The sequence below is a fragment of the Chaetodon auriga genome, chromosome 6 (assembly GCF_051107435.1).
Source record: "Chaetodon auriga isolate fChaAug3 chromosome 6, fChaAug3.hap1, whole genome shotgun sequence".
NCBI classification, from domain to species: domain Eukaryota; kingdom Metazoa; phylum Chordata; class Actinopteri; order Chaetodontiformes; family Chaetodontidae; genus Chaetodon; species Chaetodon auriga.
Window position 1 is genome coordinate 5,632,109 of NC_135079.1, and position 18,528 is coordinate 5,650,636.

At 41.8% G+C, this 18,528-nt stretch overlaps 1 protein-coding gene across 1 annotated transcript in view; it reads right to left on the reverse strand.

Moving 5' to 3' along the window:
* Positions 1-3,343: 3,343 nt before the first annotated feature.
* The window catches only part of cspg4 (chondroitin sulfate proteoglycan 4), a 67,772-nt gene continuing 52,587 nt past the window's right edge, over positions 3,344-18,528 (reverse strand). The window contains exons 7-11 of the mRNA XM_076732002.1: positions 13,388-13,586; positions 12,767-12,898; positions 11,354-11,514; positions 8,286-8,469; positions 3,344-7,548 (exon numbers count right to left, since the gene is read on the reverse strand). Coding sequence (XP_076588117.1) covers positions 5,678-7,548; positions 8,286-8,469; positions 11,354-11,514; positions 12,767-12,898; positions 13,388-13,586 — 2,547 coding nt within the window. The 3' untranslated portion in view covers positions 3,344-5,677. The remainder of the gene's footprint in view (positions 7,549-8,285; positions 8,470-11,353; positions 11,515-12,766; positions 12,899-13,387; positions 13,587-18,528) is intronic.

Below are 18,528 nucleotides of genomic sequence, written 5' to 3' on the forward strand. Positions count from 1 at the left end.
GTGATGCCAACAATATGATATTGGGCTAACACATATGAGCTCTTCATTCTCTCATCTGTATGAAGGTAAGCTATGAATGTGTGGCCCAGAAAAGAGCACTAAACTATGTATGTAGTATATGTAGTATTGTACTGCAATTATGTGGCATGTGCTGTAACCATTCAGCTAACATGGTTCATCAATGTGGATCCAATTTTAAATACTTTGTGTACTACTGGGTAGATTAGTATTTCAGTGTTACATCATTATATCAAATAAATGTAGTGGAGTAAAAAGTCCAATATTTCTGTCTAGATTGTAACGCAGTAAAAGTGCAAAGTAGCATAAAATGGAAATACACAAGTTAAGTACAAGTATATCAAAATTGTACTTAAGTACAGTACTTCTGTGTAACCAGGACACTCAGGCTGAGTGAACGCCTGCTCATTTGCAGCTCCGCTTGTGCTTTCCTGGGAAAGCTCTTCTGGCACGAAGTGACTTGTTTTACAGCAGAAACGGCGGTTTCATGGGATAAATAGATGAATGCAACCCACAGAAATTCATCAACCGAACATCTAAATAATAAGACATCAGTGCCGCCCACACTGCTTGATTGACACGTGATCCCTGAGAACTGCAGCGCAGCGACTCCACAGCTTAACACCCGTTATGTTTCCAAAATAAGTACAAACAGGAACTTGTGGAGAACCACATCAGTTAGAGAGAACTTGACTCAGTGGAGGATTCAAAGCGACAGCTGTGATGCACCAATCAGGCAGGGAGGTTCGATACTCAGGTCGTGACTTTGGCTTTGATGTGGAAGGTGGGAGCAGCGTGCACCGAAACACATCCAGGTTTGGAGGTTTGTCCCGTCGCAGGCGGCTCACTGCATGTCGAGAGCTGATGGAGTCTGTAGATAATGTAACAGAATAAAGTCCAATGCAAACAGGCATGTCTCTTCCACTGAGGCTGACTCAGGGCCTGCCTTTAAGAGCTAAAGCCAATGTCAACACAACCCAGCTCAGACTTATATTGAAGGTTAACAAGCACACTGATGTTCTGAAACTCAGCGAGGCCGGACATAATGCTCACTTAATTGCTGATGCTCTGCTTGTAAAGTAAGTTTGTGACAGAGGAGGTCAAACATCTGTCAGAGCTGGGACCTTTTTAGCAGTTTGACTGACAAACAGTGACGTATTTTATGATTCAGGATCTTCTACTAGAAATCCTCTAACACAACTGGACTGGAACATCTTTCTTCACTGATGTCGAGAACAACAAAAAAACCAAAACCATCTGATGTGACACTTTGTCTAGCCCTCGATTTTCACAGTTAAAGACTTCAAGCATTTATCTTCACGGCATCTCAAAAATGCTTCCTCCTCCCCGCCTGGTGTGTTTTCATTCCTGTCGGTCTTCTGGGAGAAAGGAGGAGTCAATTTATTCCAAACTAATGCTGGATAACATCCGCCAATCAGCGACTCATTCTCTCTGACCAGGCCGAACAGATGAAGGAGGCGTCCTGCGTGAAGAAAACACATTTCGATCCAGCGAGAGGCCTGCGGTCGCAAAGATCGTCCAACTCTGATGCACGAGCACATCTGAGGGAGTGGGCAGTGGGTGGTGTCCAATCAGTTTCAGCAGAGGGAAATTATTTCCTCCTCAAGCACTTTGTCTCTGCACGGTTTGCATTTTTGGTTGCAGGGTTCAGATTTCCAAACACTCCCTCAGCATCAGAACATCAAGTCCGTCTCCAAGTTGATTAGAACTGCTCTTATTACATGCTTATAAAGGCATGTCAACCAAGCGCTATTTACAGCCTTTATTAAGTATTATGTCCATCTTTAATCCATGTTTGATTTTCAGATTAGGCATTTGCATCAGATAGTAACTCTCCTGCAGATGTTGATCTGAAATCTACATGACATCTGTGCTGCATAAACATCCACCAGGGTTGCTATTGTTTTATCATGACTATCAGTTTTATTTTTGCTTCACTTACAGTAATTTCACTTTTCAAAAGATGTCTACTGGTTTTAGTTTAGTTTTGACTTGATAAATGTTCAGCTTTAGTTTAAATGTGGTTTTGGGATCTGACGTGCACAGTAGGCATCAGTGGCAAGGGAGAAAATCAGCATTGTTTAGAGTGAGAGTTTAATTCTTTGGAATGTTTCATTTTCTCTCGTCACATTTTTTCTATTAGGTTTACTGTTAGCAAGTACACTATCCTTATTGTGTTCGTTTGAAAAGGCATTCAGCTTGAGACTTGACAGCCACAGCGCAGTGACATAAGCGGACACATGTGGAGGAACAGCTGTGCCAAGCAGCTTATGAAAGCTGCAGGATGAGCGGAGGCCGAGCAGCAGCAGGCCAGCGACACCGGCAGAAGACAGGAGAGCAGGAAAATGTTCGAAGCTGAGAGAAATGCTCAAAGCAAAGGCCATTCACTGGAAAGAATGACGGATGGAGAGAACCTTGTTAAATGCTGACGAACGGCTGCAAGATCTGCTCTGGTTTCTTCAAGGGCCTGTTTGCACCTGAACGCCACCTGGTGGTCAAATGCATGCATAGCATTTATAAAAAGCAGATAAAAGGTTGACAAAAAGATGTTTCCCTGGGAAAGATGAAGCACTTTGTTTAGTATTAATAAGTAAAACTGTGGTTCTTGCCTTTAATTTCTTCTCTTCACCTCAGGCCATAACTGCCAATAACTGTTTTTCTAATGCTTTTGAATTAAAACTAGTAAATAAATTTACAGTCTAAATAGTTTATTTTGCATATCCATGAGCCTGGTTTATGCATACATACATTTGCATTGCATTTCAACACAACATGCATATGTCATAAAGTAAGATAATATGCAACTATATAATAATTCAACAGCACTTATAGTGTCTATGTTGTGCTGAAAGGTAACACAGTTGTGTCCTTGGAATAAACTAACTTTGAAAGCAAATTAGCTATATAGTGCCACTCTAAACATGCTTTAATATTAATCACTGCATGGACAGAAAGTGCTGAAGCAAAAAAATGGCTTCACATTAAATGCAATAAAACAAAAAAGCCCTCTCTATCTCTGGACTAAACATATGTACAGTAAGTTAGAAATACAGCACTTTTCAAAACAAAAATGAAAGTGTGCGACATAAAAAAAAAGCATAAATCAGCAAAGCAGAACTAAAACAGCCATAACATAAAACAAAAGAGCAAAACATAAGAGGCGTTTCAAAGATTAAAAAAAGCTTTATAATGGTGGATATTTCATGCTAGTGGAAGTCAGCTGAAGTAGAACAACAAAGTCACTGATAAAACATTTAACACAGGTTTTGTTGCATGAACATTTTTATTTCTATTAGTGCTGAGAACAAGCTCAGAGGCAGACTGCAGCAATACACGTTTCTTTCGTTTCAGAATCTAGACATTGCTTTGAATTACAATTACTTTTAAAGGCACCTGCGATTTACACGTTACAGCTTCATCTCTGACAAAGCACACAGCTTGTATGTATGAACTGATGCATGGGGAGTGACAGAAATAATAAATAATGAAAAATGAGGGGGTGGTGATGAAACTCTGTGATGAACTCAGCCTTCAGTAAGCATAAAACAGGCGAGTGACAGAGTGGAGTGATGGGCATCTACACAAACACACACTCACACACAGACACTCACACACACTCAGGCGTACTTTGCAGCTGATCTGTCTAATTAAATGTGGTTACATGTACCTATATCTCTGATGCAAAACATGATATATATATATATATATGTCGAGACATTAATCAAGCCCAAAAATCTTACTCAAAAACAGAATATTTACACATAAAACTGGTAAGATGTATGGATGTGATATCCTGAAGGAGGAAACAGTATTTTTATTTCAGCTGTCTGTAAGACATAACACATCAGCTCCTGAGCTCTGTGCTGTCTGTAAAATCTCTACCTACATTTCTTGCTCTCAAAACACTATAAAAATATAAAATGAATACTGCAAAGAAATGATTGTATATTCAGTATATGAACAACAAAGAATAAGGTGTCATCGGTATACAGTATGAGAAGAGAAACGTACAGCAAATAGTCGAACAGTTTTCAGGGAAAAAAAAGGTTTTCTTTAGTGGATCAAAAAAGTTATCTGTTTCTCTCATTGTACACTTTCTACTTCACCTTAAGCACTTGCTCAACATTCATCAGCCAGCTAACCATCACAGGTCAGAATCACAACAAAGAGGAACAATACAAGTCTGCTTTACAGTAACGCTCTTCTCAGTTTCAACATACAAAACAAGTCTAAAGAGTCAAAAAAATGTCAGGATTTCAATATATGAAATCTGTATATCTGTATATTCAGCTTACATATGGAATGCTTAAAATCAAAAATAGCTTTGACAACTTAAAAACGAACTCTGTCGATGTCTTCATTTGAGATCAATGCAACACAACCAGTGAAGCATTTTATTCATTTTCCCCACCCCGGCACCAACCAGCTTTTATGAATTCTTAATTGCAGACTTGGAAACTGGAAATATCCCAGTTTGAGATGACCTCACCTCTGCCTGTCAGCCAATACAGATGTGTTAAGGACCAGTACTACCGAAATAACGTCCTGCCAGTGGTCTACAAACTGTGGACTGTGTAGTTCTGCGGTCAGTGCTGTGCCAGTCCAGTGAATATTTACAAGCACTTTGGAAGCATGCAGAAATAATAACATATGACAGATGTTGACATGACTCTGAGCTAAATTCAATCAAACCTGTGCAAGTTACCGCAACAAGTTTTTCATTTCAACTGTTTTTAGTCTTTAACTTTATTCTTTCCACACAAAAGTCAAACTGCTGAAATGTTATTGTGTGATGATAAAGTAATAGAAGACATTTTGAGAATTAGGCTTATTTTCTCTCTTACAGAGTTAGATAAGAGCTCAATACCACCCTCTTTCTGTTCAGTATGCAGCCACGGCGAGGAGAATGTTAGCTTAGCATAGCATAAAGGCTAACATCTCCTGGCTGTAGATTCATATTTAATATATGGATATGAGAGTGGTATCAGTCATTGAATGTAACTCCTGGAAAAAGAGTGAATTAGCTTATTTTCCAAAATGTTGTGCTGTTCCTTTAAACTGAATTTAGCCCTGAGAAACATAATACAACGGTACCTTAAAAACATAATAAAGAGAAAATGCAAAGAGGCAGTTTTTCATCTTCTCAATGATACAGCATATATTTACCTCATCATCTATATACAAGGCTTATCAACTTTCCTGAAGAACCAAAAACTAAAACCAAACTATCACAAAGACTTTAAATTACCTATCCACTCATATGAATAATAATGGCCTATGATATCATATGGAATACAATGACAGAGCACACCCAAAATACTTTTTGCAAACACGTGGCATGTTTATGTCTTTTTTTGTGCCCTTTGACAAAAAGGAATGATAAAACTAAAATAAATAGACATGGCATGAGCCTTCTTAGATAAGAAACTGCCTCTTTCTTTGCCAATAAGTATTCAGTGTTTCATTGCCTGAGAATTTATCCACAGTTATGTTGAGATAAGTAGATAACCAATGGTGTCAAAAAAATTACTTTCTTTTATACTGATATGGCAAGGTCTTTAATACTGAGAGGAATGATTTGCGGAGGCTCCCGAACACTTGAAGATCCACCTCCCTCTGTGTCCTATCTCAAAGTGTCTCAGACCCAGTACTGGTTCTTTTTCAAGGCCGGGTTCGTTGTCCGACAGTGCTGCAACAACTCTGGATCTGCGTCTTTGGAGTCCATGTTGGACATGGGGATGTTGTTGGCTGGATCAGTTTTGCGAAAGGTTTCTGTGCCTGCCACCTCTCCGTTTTTGGGCTTGGATGCTGCCGTCTGGACGTTGTGCTTGCCTGTCTTGTTTTTACGGATCAGGTAGTAGGCCAAGATGGCTGCCAGCAGCAAGAGGAGGAGGATGACCAGGATCGGGATGAGAATAGACCAAAAGTTGCTGCGCCGGGAAACATGTGGATTCCCGTGGGGGCCAGAACCAGAAGATGTTGTAGTGGGGGCATCTCTGGGGGGCCCGTCCTTGTTGCCCTTCCAGCTGGGGCTAGCTGGAGTGCCAATGGAGGACCCTCCCGCACCAGGGAGGTTATTCCTGTCCTTTGACTGGGCTTCTGAGGGAGTCCTCAATAGAGTGGCAGGGTAGACCCCAGAGGCATTGAAGGGGCCCGTTTGGAAGGAAAGCACACATTCTGCAGGAGGAACCCCATGGGCTTTGAGTAGGAAGCGAGCCTCATCCTGAGTGCCACTACCTCTTAATCCAGAAGAGCTATTTAGGATTTCCATAGCTACACGGCCCTCATCCAGGTCTTTCTGGCTGAATGTGTCCACTGGCTGGCCTGCACCAGAACTTCCAGACCTCACAAAACGTGCCCCCCTTGGCTGTTGGATAACTGTGAACGTGGGGGAGGTTCTGGTCTTGTTTGCCAGGGGAGTGGCATCCAGAAGCTTTCTGTCCAGTTGGACAAGAGCACCTTGCGGTAAGAGAGGGTCCTGAGCAATGTTGGCTAGAGGCTGGACTGTGATGTTGAGGACAGAGGAGACATTAGCAGCCCGGCTGCGTGCTACAAATGCAACACTGTCTCGAGGTGAAGTGGACTTGACAAAGCGAACGCTGACTCTGCCTTCTTTGATCTGTTTCTGGGTGAAGGCAGATGTAGGCTGCCGGTCTACCATTACAGCTGCATATTTAGGGACACTTGTGATCTTGTAAAGAATGTCCTCCTCAACAGGGCCACCGGTAGTGGCCCTCAACATCTCCTCAGTCACAAGGGTCTCATCATCGCCTTGCTTCACCTTGATCTCAGGGGCTTTGTCAAGAAGCAGTGTGCGAGCTAGGACGCCAATGTGGAGTGTGTGCGGCTCTGTTTGGTGTCCTCCATCTGACACGATGAATTCCACAAAGCCATCGGCAAGGCTTCCATCGCTGTAGAAGCCCACCTGTCCACGATTGACCATCTCTTGTGTGAACTCAGAAATGGGATCCATTGTGAGTGAATCAACCAGTCGACCGTTGCTTGGGGCTTTGGTCACTTTGAAATTCACCTCATCTGGCGGACTGTCCTCGTCTTGAGTGTTAAGATGCCTCTGGGTCAAGATGATCATGGAGCCTTGAAGAACCTCTAAGAGCATGTCTGTAGTGACTAGTTCAGGGGGGTCAGAGCCACGCCGTTTGACTGAAATGTTAAAGACCTCTTCTAGGACCACAGATTCGGCAGGTGAAGCCACACCATGACCCTCAGTCTTTAGACGGGCCCTGAAAGAGAAGCTATCAAAGGAGGCCCCTGAGTCATCATGGAGATACTCCAGGTTTCCTTGAGTTACATCTTCCTGCGTGAAGGATGGGGCCTTACGTGGCAGGTCCTGACCACCAAGAGTGATACGGCCATGGTCAGGGAAGCGCTTAATTTCAAAAACCACATCCGCATCGCCTCGTTGAACTTCAGGTAGGGTAGCCAGAAGGTTGGAGGCATCCAGAATTGAATCGCCAATGACTTTCCTCTGGCCCTGTACAATTTCCAGACCTGAGTGGAAACAACAAAAACAAACAATTTTCAAATGTCATCAAATTTCCAAAGATGCTTTCTATTCAGTTTTGGCTGTCTCCTGATGATATTTAATTATGCAGTGCAGTGCATTTAGGCTGCTGGCACATTAGGAGAGACAGATGGAGCAGGGGGCTTGTTGTTTTGGCAGCAAAAGTAGCCGGGGCAGTGAAAAATTACAGTATATACAGAAGTCATTCTAAAACTCTAGAAAAAACTGAAATGATAAATGAGCTGCAATTTCACAGCATAATTGCAGATTAATCAGAAATGCAGGTCAAAGTGAATTTAACTAGAATGGACATGTTTTTATCATGGAGTGATTTTCAGATATTTCAAGATTCAACGGCAACTCAGCTGTGACTGCTGGGTGAATTAAGGTGTTTCGTTGAATCCGTGAACGAATTTCATCCAAATTCAACTCAATCTGCCATAGAAATTTGTTGACAGCACATTTATTTGAACCATTTTAGGAAAATTTCTGCATATAAAGTCTCTTCAAAACATTGCAAACCTGCAAAAATATCAATGCTTACACTCTCATGTTGAATCAAAGAATTGTAAATAGAGTTGATCCCAGAGTGTGGAATACAAGTCTCATGACTACAGTACTGCTGTCAATCAGTGTTTCCTGCTTCAACTAAGGACCCTCAATCAAGGGTACCCCTTACGACTAATGTATTAATTGCAGACCTCTCCCTCATTTGGTCTTTTACCTTTGTTCTTCCACAGCTGTGAGGAGATGTTGCTGTGAGCAGCGTAGTAAGAGATGGTGATGGGCAGGATGTGACGGACGTCTGGGGCCGGTTGGGATGACAGGGTCAGCTCGATGGAGTCCCTTGCCACCCAAAAAGGATCCTCAGGTATCTGGTGCTCATAGTAGACCGCTCCTGACTCCAGCTGTGCATGAGGGGAAACAAAGTCGGGAGATGGTGAGTTGACCAAAACTCTTAATGTCACTATTTACAAGGTTTACATACTGGAGTGGATAACACATAATATAAGTATTCTGGACACATCTGTGGCACCCTTTACTGTTGGACTTCTTCAGTCAATATCTTGTCAATATGGGCTTGTGACACCCGGTTTGCAGTCACTTGGTACGGACTTAGGTTTAACTTGAGTGATTTTGAAGACATTTTAGTTTGCTAAAACATTTTATTGCTCTCTTTCCCTCTGACGTTTGTGAGCACCACAGTAAAATGGGAGCTCAAATGGCTGCAGCAGTGGTTTGGCTCTGCTGTACTGGGATCCGGGTTTGAGAACTGGAATGTGACGGCCTGTGTTCGCTCTCTGAGGTTGCCGTGTCCTAAGCTCAACTCTGCTCTCTCCCCTTCTCTCTCGTTCACACACAAGCAAGCAAGCAAGCAAGCAAGCAAGCAAGAGTATATTCATGCTTGCATGCACAGACACACATTGCTGAATAAGTCAAATCATTTTTTCAACTCAATGTGGTGTTAAATTTACACTCTAAACGGAGCAGTTTGCAGAGAATTTGTTCTCACGCTCGTCCAAACATGGTCGGATGTCAGATGGAGACGAGAGTGTGAATATACTGTCGCCTTGGCGATAAAACACGGGGTCTGAGGTGCATGCACAGTGGTCAAGTTGTGTATCCCAAAATCCTAAACCAAATCCAGTAAATGCTTAATATACAATCATTAATGTTTTGTTATAGATAGTTTTCCTTTTGGTAATGTAACCTGAGTAAACTGAGACAAACTCCATATTACACTGCACTCATTGAACAAAGGAGCTCTGTGAAAAGAAGGACCACACCCTGATGAAGAGTTTTCTCAAACACTTCGGTGTCAGCCATTAAAAACAAAAAACATTTTATTATTCTCAGAATTTTCAGAATTTTCTTTCCTGGAATTTTCCTCCTTTTTACATATAATCTGAATATATCATATTCTCTGTGGTTGCTGTAAGAAATGCTGGGATAAATTCAGTGAAGTCTCTTTTTTCTCTCGGTATTATTCTTTGTGTGCAGCCTTTGTGTATATTTAAATCCTCCCAGCCCTGTCCATTAAATACAGAGAGATAGATCGTCTTATTAGCATGAATGCTCATGCTAATGGTGAGCCTAATCATGACACACACAAGGCACAATGTCATGTTGAATGACGCCCCCTGCTGGTGAAGAACTGAAACATGCAGATAGTTGAAACATTGCATCCATTTGCAGAATGGACCACATATAGATGATCTGTTCATGCTTTGTACAAACTCAATTTAGGAGCATATAATGTCTCATGAAAAACAATTACAGTTTATGTGAAGCAGAACTCTGCGTGCATGTTTGCATTAGCTAGACAGAGAGGCATGTTTGTTAGGAGATTTACGTGAGACTGAAGTGAAATTATATGATAATTTAAGGGCTCCATTTGGGATGGTTAGAAAAACTTGAGCAGTGAAGCTGTGTTCTTGTCTGCTGCAGTATATTTGCATGGGTATGTCACAATGACGTAACAAACTTGCTACAGTACACAGTGAAACAATAATACTTATTATGAACAATCCACTGATAATAATTAATACAACAGGTCCGTCAGTAGTATCAGGATACTTTGTGTTATTGATGGTGATGTGCTCAGGATGGGTTATTGTAATGTCATGGTTAGAGCTGCATTGTCTTTACAGACGCAGTGAATGGGCGAGCCTATTCATAAATTATGTATAAAAAGATATATTACTAAGGCCATGTTACAAAAATGTCCCTCTGTAAATGTTTTACATTTTAGCTCTTCAATCCACTTTAAAGTTTCAACAAGTCCTCACGACACACATGAATGATCCAAAGGTTTTTGCTCTCCCACCTCTATTTTTTAAGGTGTTTGGTTAAGTTTCTATCTAACGCTAAGCGTATCTGAAACTGCTTGACTAAGGTTAGGAAATATAAAAACAATGCTGACTGTTGTGTAGATGAGATTTTCAGTGTCACTGTCAGACACTCATCTACCATAAGATATCAGTTGTTCGGAATATGTAACACACAGTTCAGTGCTGTTGTTTTTCTGTTTCTTTATAGCTATCATTTCTTTGTCTTCAAACACAAAGCGATGGCTGTAGTTTCCACTGAATGAGCTTTCCGACCGAGTTTATTGCACTGACTTCTGTAATATAAATAAAAGTCAGTGCTGAGTAAAATATGTGCAATAACAATATATTTCTGTGCAGACCATTAAAAGTATTCACATGAGTCAAGAGCTGCAACTGCAAGCATCTTAATGCCTTTTTCCACCTCTGGACGAGTGGTGAGTTCTGCAGCAGCAGTCTGTGAAAAGCAGGATTAGCTGCGTTTATATGCATTAAAGTGTCATTATGTCTCCTTATATGTCTTTCTGATGGTCTATGCAGCAGACGAGTGGAGTGCCTTTAACAGCTTTGACTGCTGAGTAACACAAACCTGCTATTAATAGGAGTGTTAAACCTGAAAGTGGAGAGGATTTATTTGACAAGAAGAAAATGAATAATAGTTGAACTTACGGTGCCCCTTTAATGCAACTGCTTATTGAAGAAAGTTTTCATCAAAAGACACTTTTTCGTCTGGTTTTTCTGGCAATGTTTACCCACAAGCTTTTTATTATTATTATCGGCTTTAATCCATTTTACTGATTTACTGTTTACTTTTACCTTCGCTAATAATTTATTATTATCATTAAAGGTTAATGTAGAACATTAATTTTAAGAAGTGAGGACGGGAATTTAGTAAAACCCCTCCTCAAAGAAACACATCCAGGAAGCACACCTTCAGCAGCGCACACACAGGAGAAGTAATTACCTGTGTTTGTGAGAAACGGCTTATTTCCTCAAACTGGTTCCTGTCATTGGCCAGGATGAGCCTTCCCAAACGAGGTGGGCGGATCAGCGAGTAGCTTATCTCATTTCCATCCTCATTGGTTACAGCCCCCAGATTGGCACTTGTGATAGGCTGCCTTTTTCCTGTGAACACACACACACACACACACACACACACACACACACGGTCCTCTGAGTGCTGAGATGATTCTGTGGAAAATGGCTTCTTGGAAGTGTAGCTGAGCTTGTGAAATTAAGCAGACTCTGGAATTGCCTCAAACTTTAGTGGTTACAGTAATTCATGCACAGTACTGTGCGGAAGAGTTTCCTGATGGGGAGAGTTTCACTCCAAATTTTTATCCAGGCTTTCAAACTCATCTCCTATGTCATGCTTAAAAGTTTATTTTTAATAGAGCTGAGCTTATTTCCTGTGCTGACGCTTGCGCTCGTGGAATAGTTTCACTTCTTGTAATTTTTGGATGTTTTTAACCACAACAACAAAATGACATTTTATTTCCAAAGTAAAGAAGCAGGACAGCTTCTCTGAGGTGCACTGGAACATTTTCAACTGAGTTTTGACTATAAAAGGAAGAGAAAGCTGAAAGCAAGACTGTGTAATGTTCATACCACATAAAAACACTGTCCTCCTCTTATGAATAAAAAGCTGAATTTATAAGCAATAAAATGCACCTTTTGTTGAGTTCAATGCACTCAGGGGTTTTACAGCTACAAGCTTCCATCATCTGGCATTAGCAGTAGCTTGTAGTGGCTAATCTTAGCATAGGTACCATGTAACTGACATTAATCAGTGACTTCTCTTGCTATATGATGTTTCTTTTGTGCTGCTGTTACACAACATTTTAGCACGTTTTAGATAAATGTAATAGTCTTTAAAACAACTGAGTCAAGATAAAGCAAATCCATTATGCAATTTTCACGTAATTACCACTTTTGGCCATAGTGGCCGCTGTTCTGCACCTGATGCATTCCTTCAATTAAATTCATGCATCTTCAGTGTTACAAGCAGCTAAAATAAACCAAACCAAACAAACTTTGGCACATTTAATCAAACAGAAAACTAACACTACATCAAAGTCTGCAAAATTTCATATAATTTATAATATAATAGACACATCCAATACCAAGATGGTATATTTATGCATGCACTCAAAACATTTCTCAGCCAGTGGTTAAAAGGATTTTCAAGTTTGCTATCATTTGATAAATTAACATTAGCAGGAAAAGGGAAAATCCAAGGACTTGTTCTTACACAGTAATGACTTAAGTAAGGTTTACACAAACTGCTTTGACCATGGCTGACAAAACAGAGTGCTTAAAAAAAGACCTATTATTATATTGCTGTAATGACTGGGTCTGAAGGACATTGGCAGCTTACCTGGAAATACCATGAGCTCCTCCTGTGTTACCATGGTGATGGTGAGAGGCCTGGCCGTGACAACAAATTGGTAGAGAGGAGACGTGTGCTCCCCGTCTGTCACGGTGAAACTGAAACCACCGGACTCCTCACCTGCAGGAAGGGAGGAGTTGAGACGTGACTTTCTGCTCATTCAGTTAGCTTCCGTCTGTCTTTACTCCGCCATTTTAATTTAGATTATACGACTTATTTAGATCTAACACTAATTATTCATTCATTATAAATGCAGAATGTGATTTTTGCCTTACTTTAATAGCCTTGATGAAAATGACTCTTTCACTTGGCACAATAAAGGGGCAAATAACGATTACTCTCAAGTGCTGCTTTTGCTGTCTCATGACACTAAGTGGCCACGATATATCTGTCGGGGTTGCTGATCAATACCAGTGACTTAATGAGAACTTTGCCAGGTATTGAGATTTTGGCTTAGAAGCTCAGACACTTGTAGAAGGGGATAAGTTTAAGCACTGTAGGTGTAATACCAGCAGTCTAAGAAAGAGTCTGATCATTGGTTCATGTACGATAATGCAGGAAACACTGACTGAACAGTGGCTTCCTGTCGGCTCAACCGAGTGGCCTCACCCTCATGAATGAAGATGACCTCCCCTCTGTTTATGTGAGACTGCGTGAAATTCAGGATGTCCTCATCGGGCGCCTCTTTCAGCGCCACCATCCCACTGGTTGGCCCCTCGACATGGTAAACCAGCTGCTCTGCAGGGGTATCGGCGTCGTCGGTGTTCAGCATGCTGGAGGTGATGTCAGCTTCCTCTCCGGCGAGAACCTGTGAAATATCAAAGACAGTGAGAGAGAGATGAAAAACACAACGTTTGGAGGGATGTAATTCAAGCCAGGGGTCAGGAGTTTGTTTGAGCATTATTGGAGGCTGCTCTGTGTATAAAAGACAATACGATGCTGTCTGAAGTTCATCAAAGTAGAGAGAAACAAAAAGAAACCAATTAAGAGGAACAAAAGAAATAAACAAATCCTACAAACAACCACCTCCAAGGTAACAATTTAAAAGGTTAATTATTTCTCAGTGGCAGTCGAGACGCTCCTGTTATCAGAAGATGGAGCATAGCAGCACAGGCTGAATGACTCTCCCTGGGTGGAGGGGCTTTAATGGACTTCTAATGGTTGGCTGGCTGAAAGGAGCATTAATTGAAAGAAATGGGCCCGATCCCCAGAAAGACATTCTTAAATAGCTGGAATCAGCTGGGAGAGCGAGCCGAGGGTGCCCTGCGGTAAGAGGTACGTATTGATCTCGAAAGCTGTTCGCCCTCTGATGCCTCTCTCGCTCCCACTTTCCCAAGACTGAGGATGAAGAGCAAGAAGCCTCCGGCAGAAGGAAGAGGAGAGGAGAAGGCTCATTTGTGGATATTAAACCTTTAGGTGTCAATCACTGAGAGGCAGTTATAATTAGAAGTTAATTCATGCCACAGCATGTACGAGGACATGCATGAGACATATGTCAAGAGGCATGCTCTAATGAGAAACTGGAAGAGCTGTAAATAGACTGAACCCAGCTCCACCTGCCCTATCTTCCACTGTGCCAGCCACTAATTCAATCAACGAACTGTAATGACGTTCAGTGACCTCAGAGCATGAGCGTGAACTTGTGGCATTCACGTGTTAGCAATCAGAGAAATAATCTCAAAAAGAGTGAAAGGAGTTGAGAAGTAGCAGGTCAAAGCTCGACCGGCTAATAGCTGCGTTCGATTGGATACTGTGCATGGAGGAAAAAGAAATATCTCCCTCGTCCATGACGGACGTCTCCGCAGATGAAAGCTGATGCAAGAACTAAGCTGCTTTTAGAAAACACTGATGTTTATTGATGATATCCAACATGCAGAAAATTGCTCTTATCTGTGCTTTGAAAACACTCGTACGGTGTCACGTTGTCCACGCAGCACATGTGCTCGGTTTTTCATGGGAATTTGAAAATGCAACAAGTAACGCAAGCAAGCCAGAAAGACATGGCGCATTAACAACAGCTGCTTTCCACAGCGATTAAGCGCTTTAGGGTGGACTCTCTTTTTAATTTACTGTAATAGCAGCCTAAATACTTAATTTATTTAAGTTTATACTGTAGGCTGTGTAATCCAAAATGCAGATGTAGACACTGCAATTTAGTCGAAAACAATATAGCAGTGAGGCAGAAAGTGCTGAGTCACTCAAACACAAACCATTAATTAAAACAAGACTGCTGCAGCCATGCCAGTGGCTCTGTGAGGCTGCACTTAGGCACAGCGGTGCTTTTAACTAAATGTTAATGTCAAGATGACAGTGAAAATGCCAACATGCTGATGTTTAGCATGTTTGAGCACAAATGATGTTCAACATGGCCCCCAGTTTGGTGTGGTTGAATGCTAATGGTTGTTAATTAGCACTAAATTCTGCAGCAAAGCTGCAAATATTTGTGGCGATATCTGCTGTAAAATGTCATAATGGAGCTCGTGGAGAAGTCGGGGGGTTGTTGTTGAGGTATTTCAAGTGGTGGACTGAATGACCAACCGTAAAATCCTCTTTACTCCTCATGTTGTGGAACATAAAGACAGAAAACAACATCGCTGTCTCCTCCAGTCCTCTGTGATATTTCTGGCATCTCAGACCCATTTAGACCGGCTCAGTATAGCATGTGTTGTGAAGTGTATAATTTAGTCGCCTTACTACTCACAACATCCCATTCAGTTTGACACTCCATCAACGCTCTATCAACATGAGTCACAGCATCGGCAGATCAAAGCCATAATCCATCATTACACTCTGGGATTGTGTCTTTTTCCCTCTCAGATGGTAACTTTCACAACTCGTGACGACTTCACAGATAAGTAGGTTTTGATGTTCGTAGCTGCTACACATTAAAGGGGTCATCAGAAGAAGGGTCTGTGTGTACCTGCGCTAATGCAAGAAGCTTTGTCTTTAACCTTTTGTGAATCCTCAAAGACTCTGAATTTCATGTCTGTGCTGAGTTTAGATGCAAAAGAAAGAGACATAAACATGCAATATGGAAAGCAAATATTTGGAAAACATTTCACGTCACGTAATATAATATCATTAAATAAAACTGCGAAGACTTTGTTTTACACTTCGTGGCCTCTGTTTGGATGCTGCAGTGAATCTGCTGTTTTGAAATAAGAAATAAGATGAAGATCTTCAAATGAGACCATTGTGTGCACCATTGTTCAAACAGGCAGAGCGCTGATTTGATGATTTGCACGTCAAAATGTGTCTGGATGTCTAAAATTGGATAATATAAGATAAAATGAGCCTTTATTGATCCCCTGAGGGAAAATTTGGTTGTTGTAATGGCACAAGGACAGAAATGAGTACAGACAAATGGAGAAAGAAAAAAATAAATAGTTGGAAGTAGAGAGAAAAACAGAAATAAAAATAGAAACTACAAGAGCAATTTAAATCAAAATTACGGGATAAAGTGACAGCGGTGTGATTAATAGCAGCAGAGTAAGCAAGTCTATCCAAACCAGACTAAATCTGGTTGAAAGGTTAACATTTAAGACGTCTACGTTGCATACAACTATTGTTTCATCAGCATTTAATTGACTATATTCAGATGTGTATTTCGCCCTGCCTGCCCTGAATACAGTCATTCCAGTGCTTAAAGGGCAGCCTCGGGTGCCAGGGTGCTGCTGTTTGGATGTAAGCTAAATTTGGGACAATCCCTGGACCATGAGCTTGGAGGCGAGTGAGGCCTGTGAAACATTTGTGAAACAGGATCGATAGCAGCCGCCGGCAGCTCATCCTGTCAGCGGTGTAGCACAAGGTTCTGGACCTGAGGCTTTCTCTATGGGCCCCTCTCCAAACCCACAGCTCTTTGTTCTACTATCTTTTGTGGTCCCTGCTCACACGAGGCCCCTGTCTTCTCTTTTCCCTCTGAGTCCGACCCTCCTGCCTCCTGTGGTTGCACCACGACTGCTGCACGAGATACCTGCAGAGACCGTTTACCAGATTGCGACTGGGTCTGGTAGCCATGAGGGACTATCGGAGAATCCCGTCCGACAGATCAGAAACCTTTCATGTGTCAGATACCTCGATGACAGAATGGGGCTGATCTGCCTGGATGAGCTCGCTAGGTGGCGTGTCACCTTCAGAGGAAGAATGTCACATCATCCTACTGGAAACGATTGTTCTGCCTCACTTCAAGCCACCGATGGGTTCCGAGGATATTTCGGCTTGAACTGACAACTGCATCGTATGAGCGCGCGTCGACAAAAAGCATTTCATCCACTGTGCTTTCGAAGCCTGCAGAGAAGCTGTGATATGAGGCTTTGGAGAATGTCTACCTCCTCTGGGTGTTCTCACATCTCAGGCCTGCAGAAAGCAGAGCCGGATAGTTTGTCCGGGAGCACGCCCCTGGTGTGGGAGTGGCGGCTGAACCCAAAAACTCCGAGCTGAGTCTGGACTCTGTTAGGAAAGGTGGAAGTGGATTTGTTTGCCTGAAGGCAGAAACACCCACTATCCCCCATGCACCGTGGATGAGACAGATGCTCTATGCTTTCCCTCCCGTCTGCTGTATCCCTATTGAGAGAGACATAAGAGGCTGATAGAACTTCTGGTAGCTCTGGACATGATATGCAGAGATGACTTTGCTGATAACAGCACCACCCACCAGTCCAATTTCTTAGCATTAAGGAGCATTTTTGCAGGTAAAAACTAGTGTTACAATACCCCGCCACTGTTCTTCATCACTACTGACAGAGCTCATACTGTTGAAGGCTTATTTTTTAAGGAGGGTTGGAACAATCTCCTGATAATACACAAATATGGCCTTAATTTTCAGCACTTGTCGCCATCTCGACCATAGTTTCATTTGTTTATAGTAACCTTGTCATAAGGTGTCGCCTTTAAATGCAACTGATTCAGAAGTCCTCTGTTAGATTTCTGGGAGGAAGCCCCACTGCAATCAGGCTTTAAAGAGTAACTTCACACGAGGCTGAAAAGCAATTTTTTTGCTGTCCTCTCCAGTTGAAAGTTCCAAGCCTGCTTCACCTTTGGCCACATGCCTTGATTGGTGTGGTCAGAAGTGTGCTTTGTAGCACCTGTTACCACTTCCAGTGGTATCACGCGGTCCTGGAGTACTTCTGTGCATCGCTGCAGGGAGGTGAGAAGTTAAACCACAGGAGGTCAACAAAGGGATTTTCTGGAGGTGTTAAATCGCTTTTTGAACTTCGGGGTATGCTGAAATTTGTTCTCGATGGAGAGCCAAAATCAAAAAGTGGCATTTTCCAGTTCAGTGTTAAACCTGAAGCACCAAAAAGTCTGAGCATATATGCACAAGAGGAACATTCTGTAGGAAAGGTGGAATAAGAAGAGGAACACTTAATGAGTAAATCTAAATGAATACTGCTGCCTGTCTCACATAGACGTTTGTAATATTTCTTTACCTGATAAACACACAGTTGTAGAACATCTACTTTCTATTTTGAGTTGCTTTTGTAAAAATCATGTGTTTTAAGAGTCATTTGGACTGTTTCAAATACAAGCCGAAGGTTAACAAATACACCAAACAGTGCTATAATTACAACTTAACACCCTCTTAGGTAGAGGTGGGGTTTGATCTGTGAGCTTGTCTCATTAAAAGACAGTGAAGGACCTCTGACTCGCTTTGTTTTTATAGCTTGTTGCCAGTGTTTTCATCGATGAATTTCACTGAGCAGCTGAGGTGAGACAGTGCTTTGTTTTGGACATGAGTGATTATACTGGCT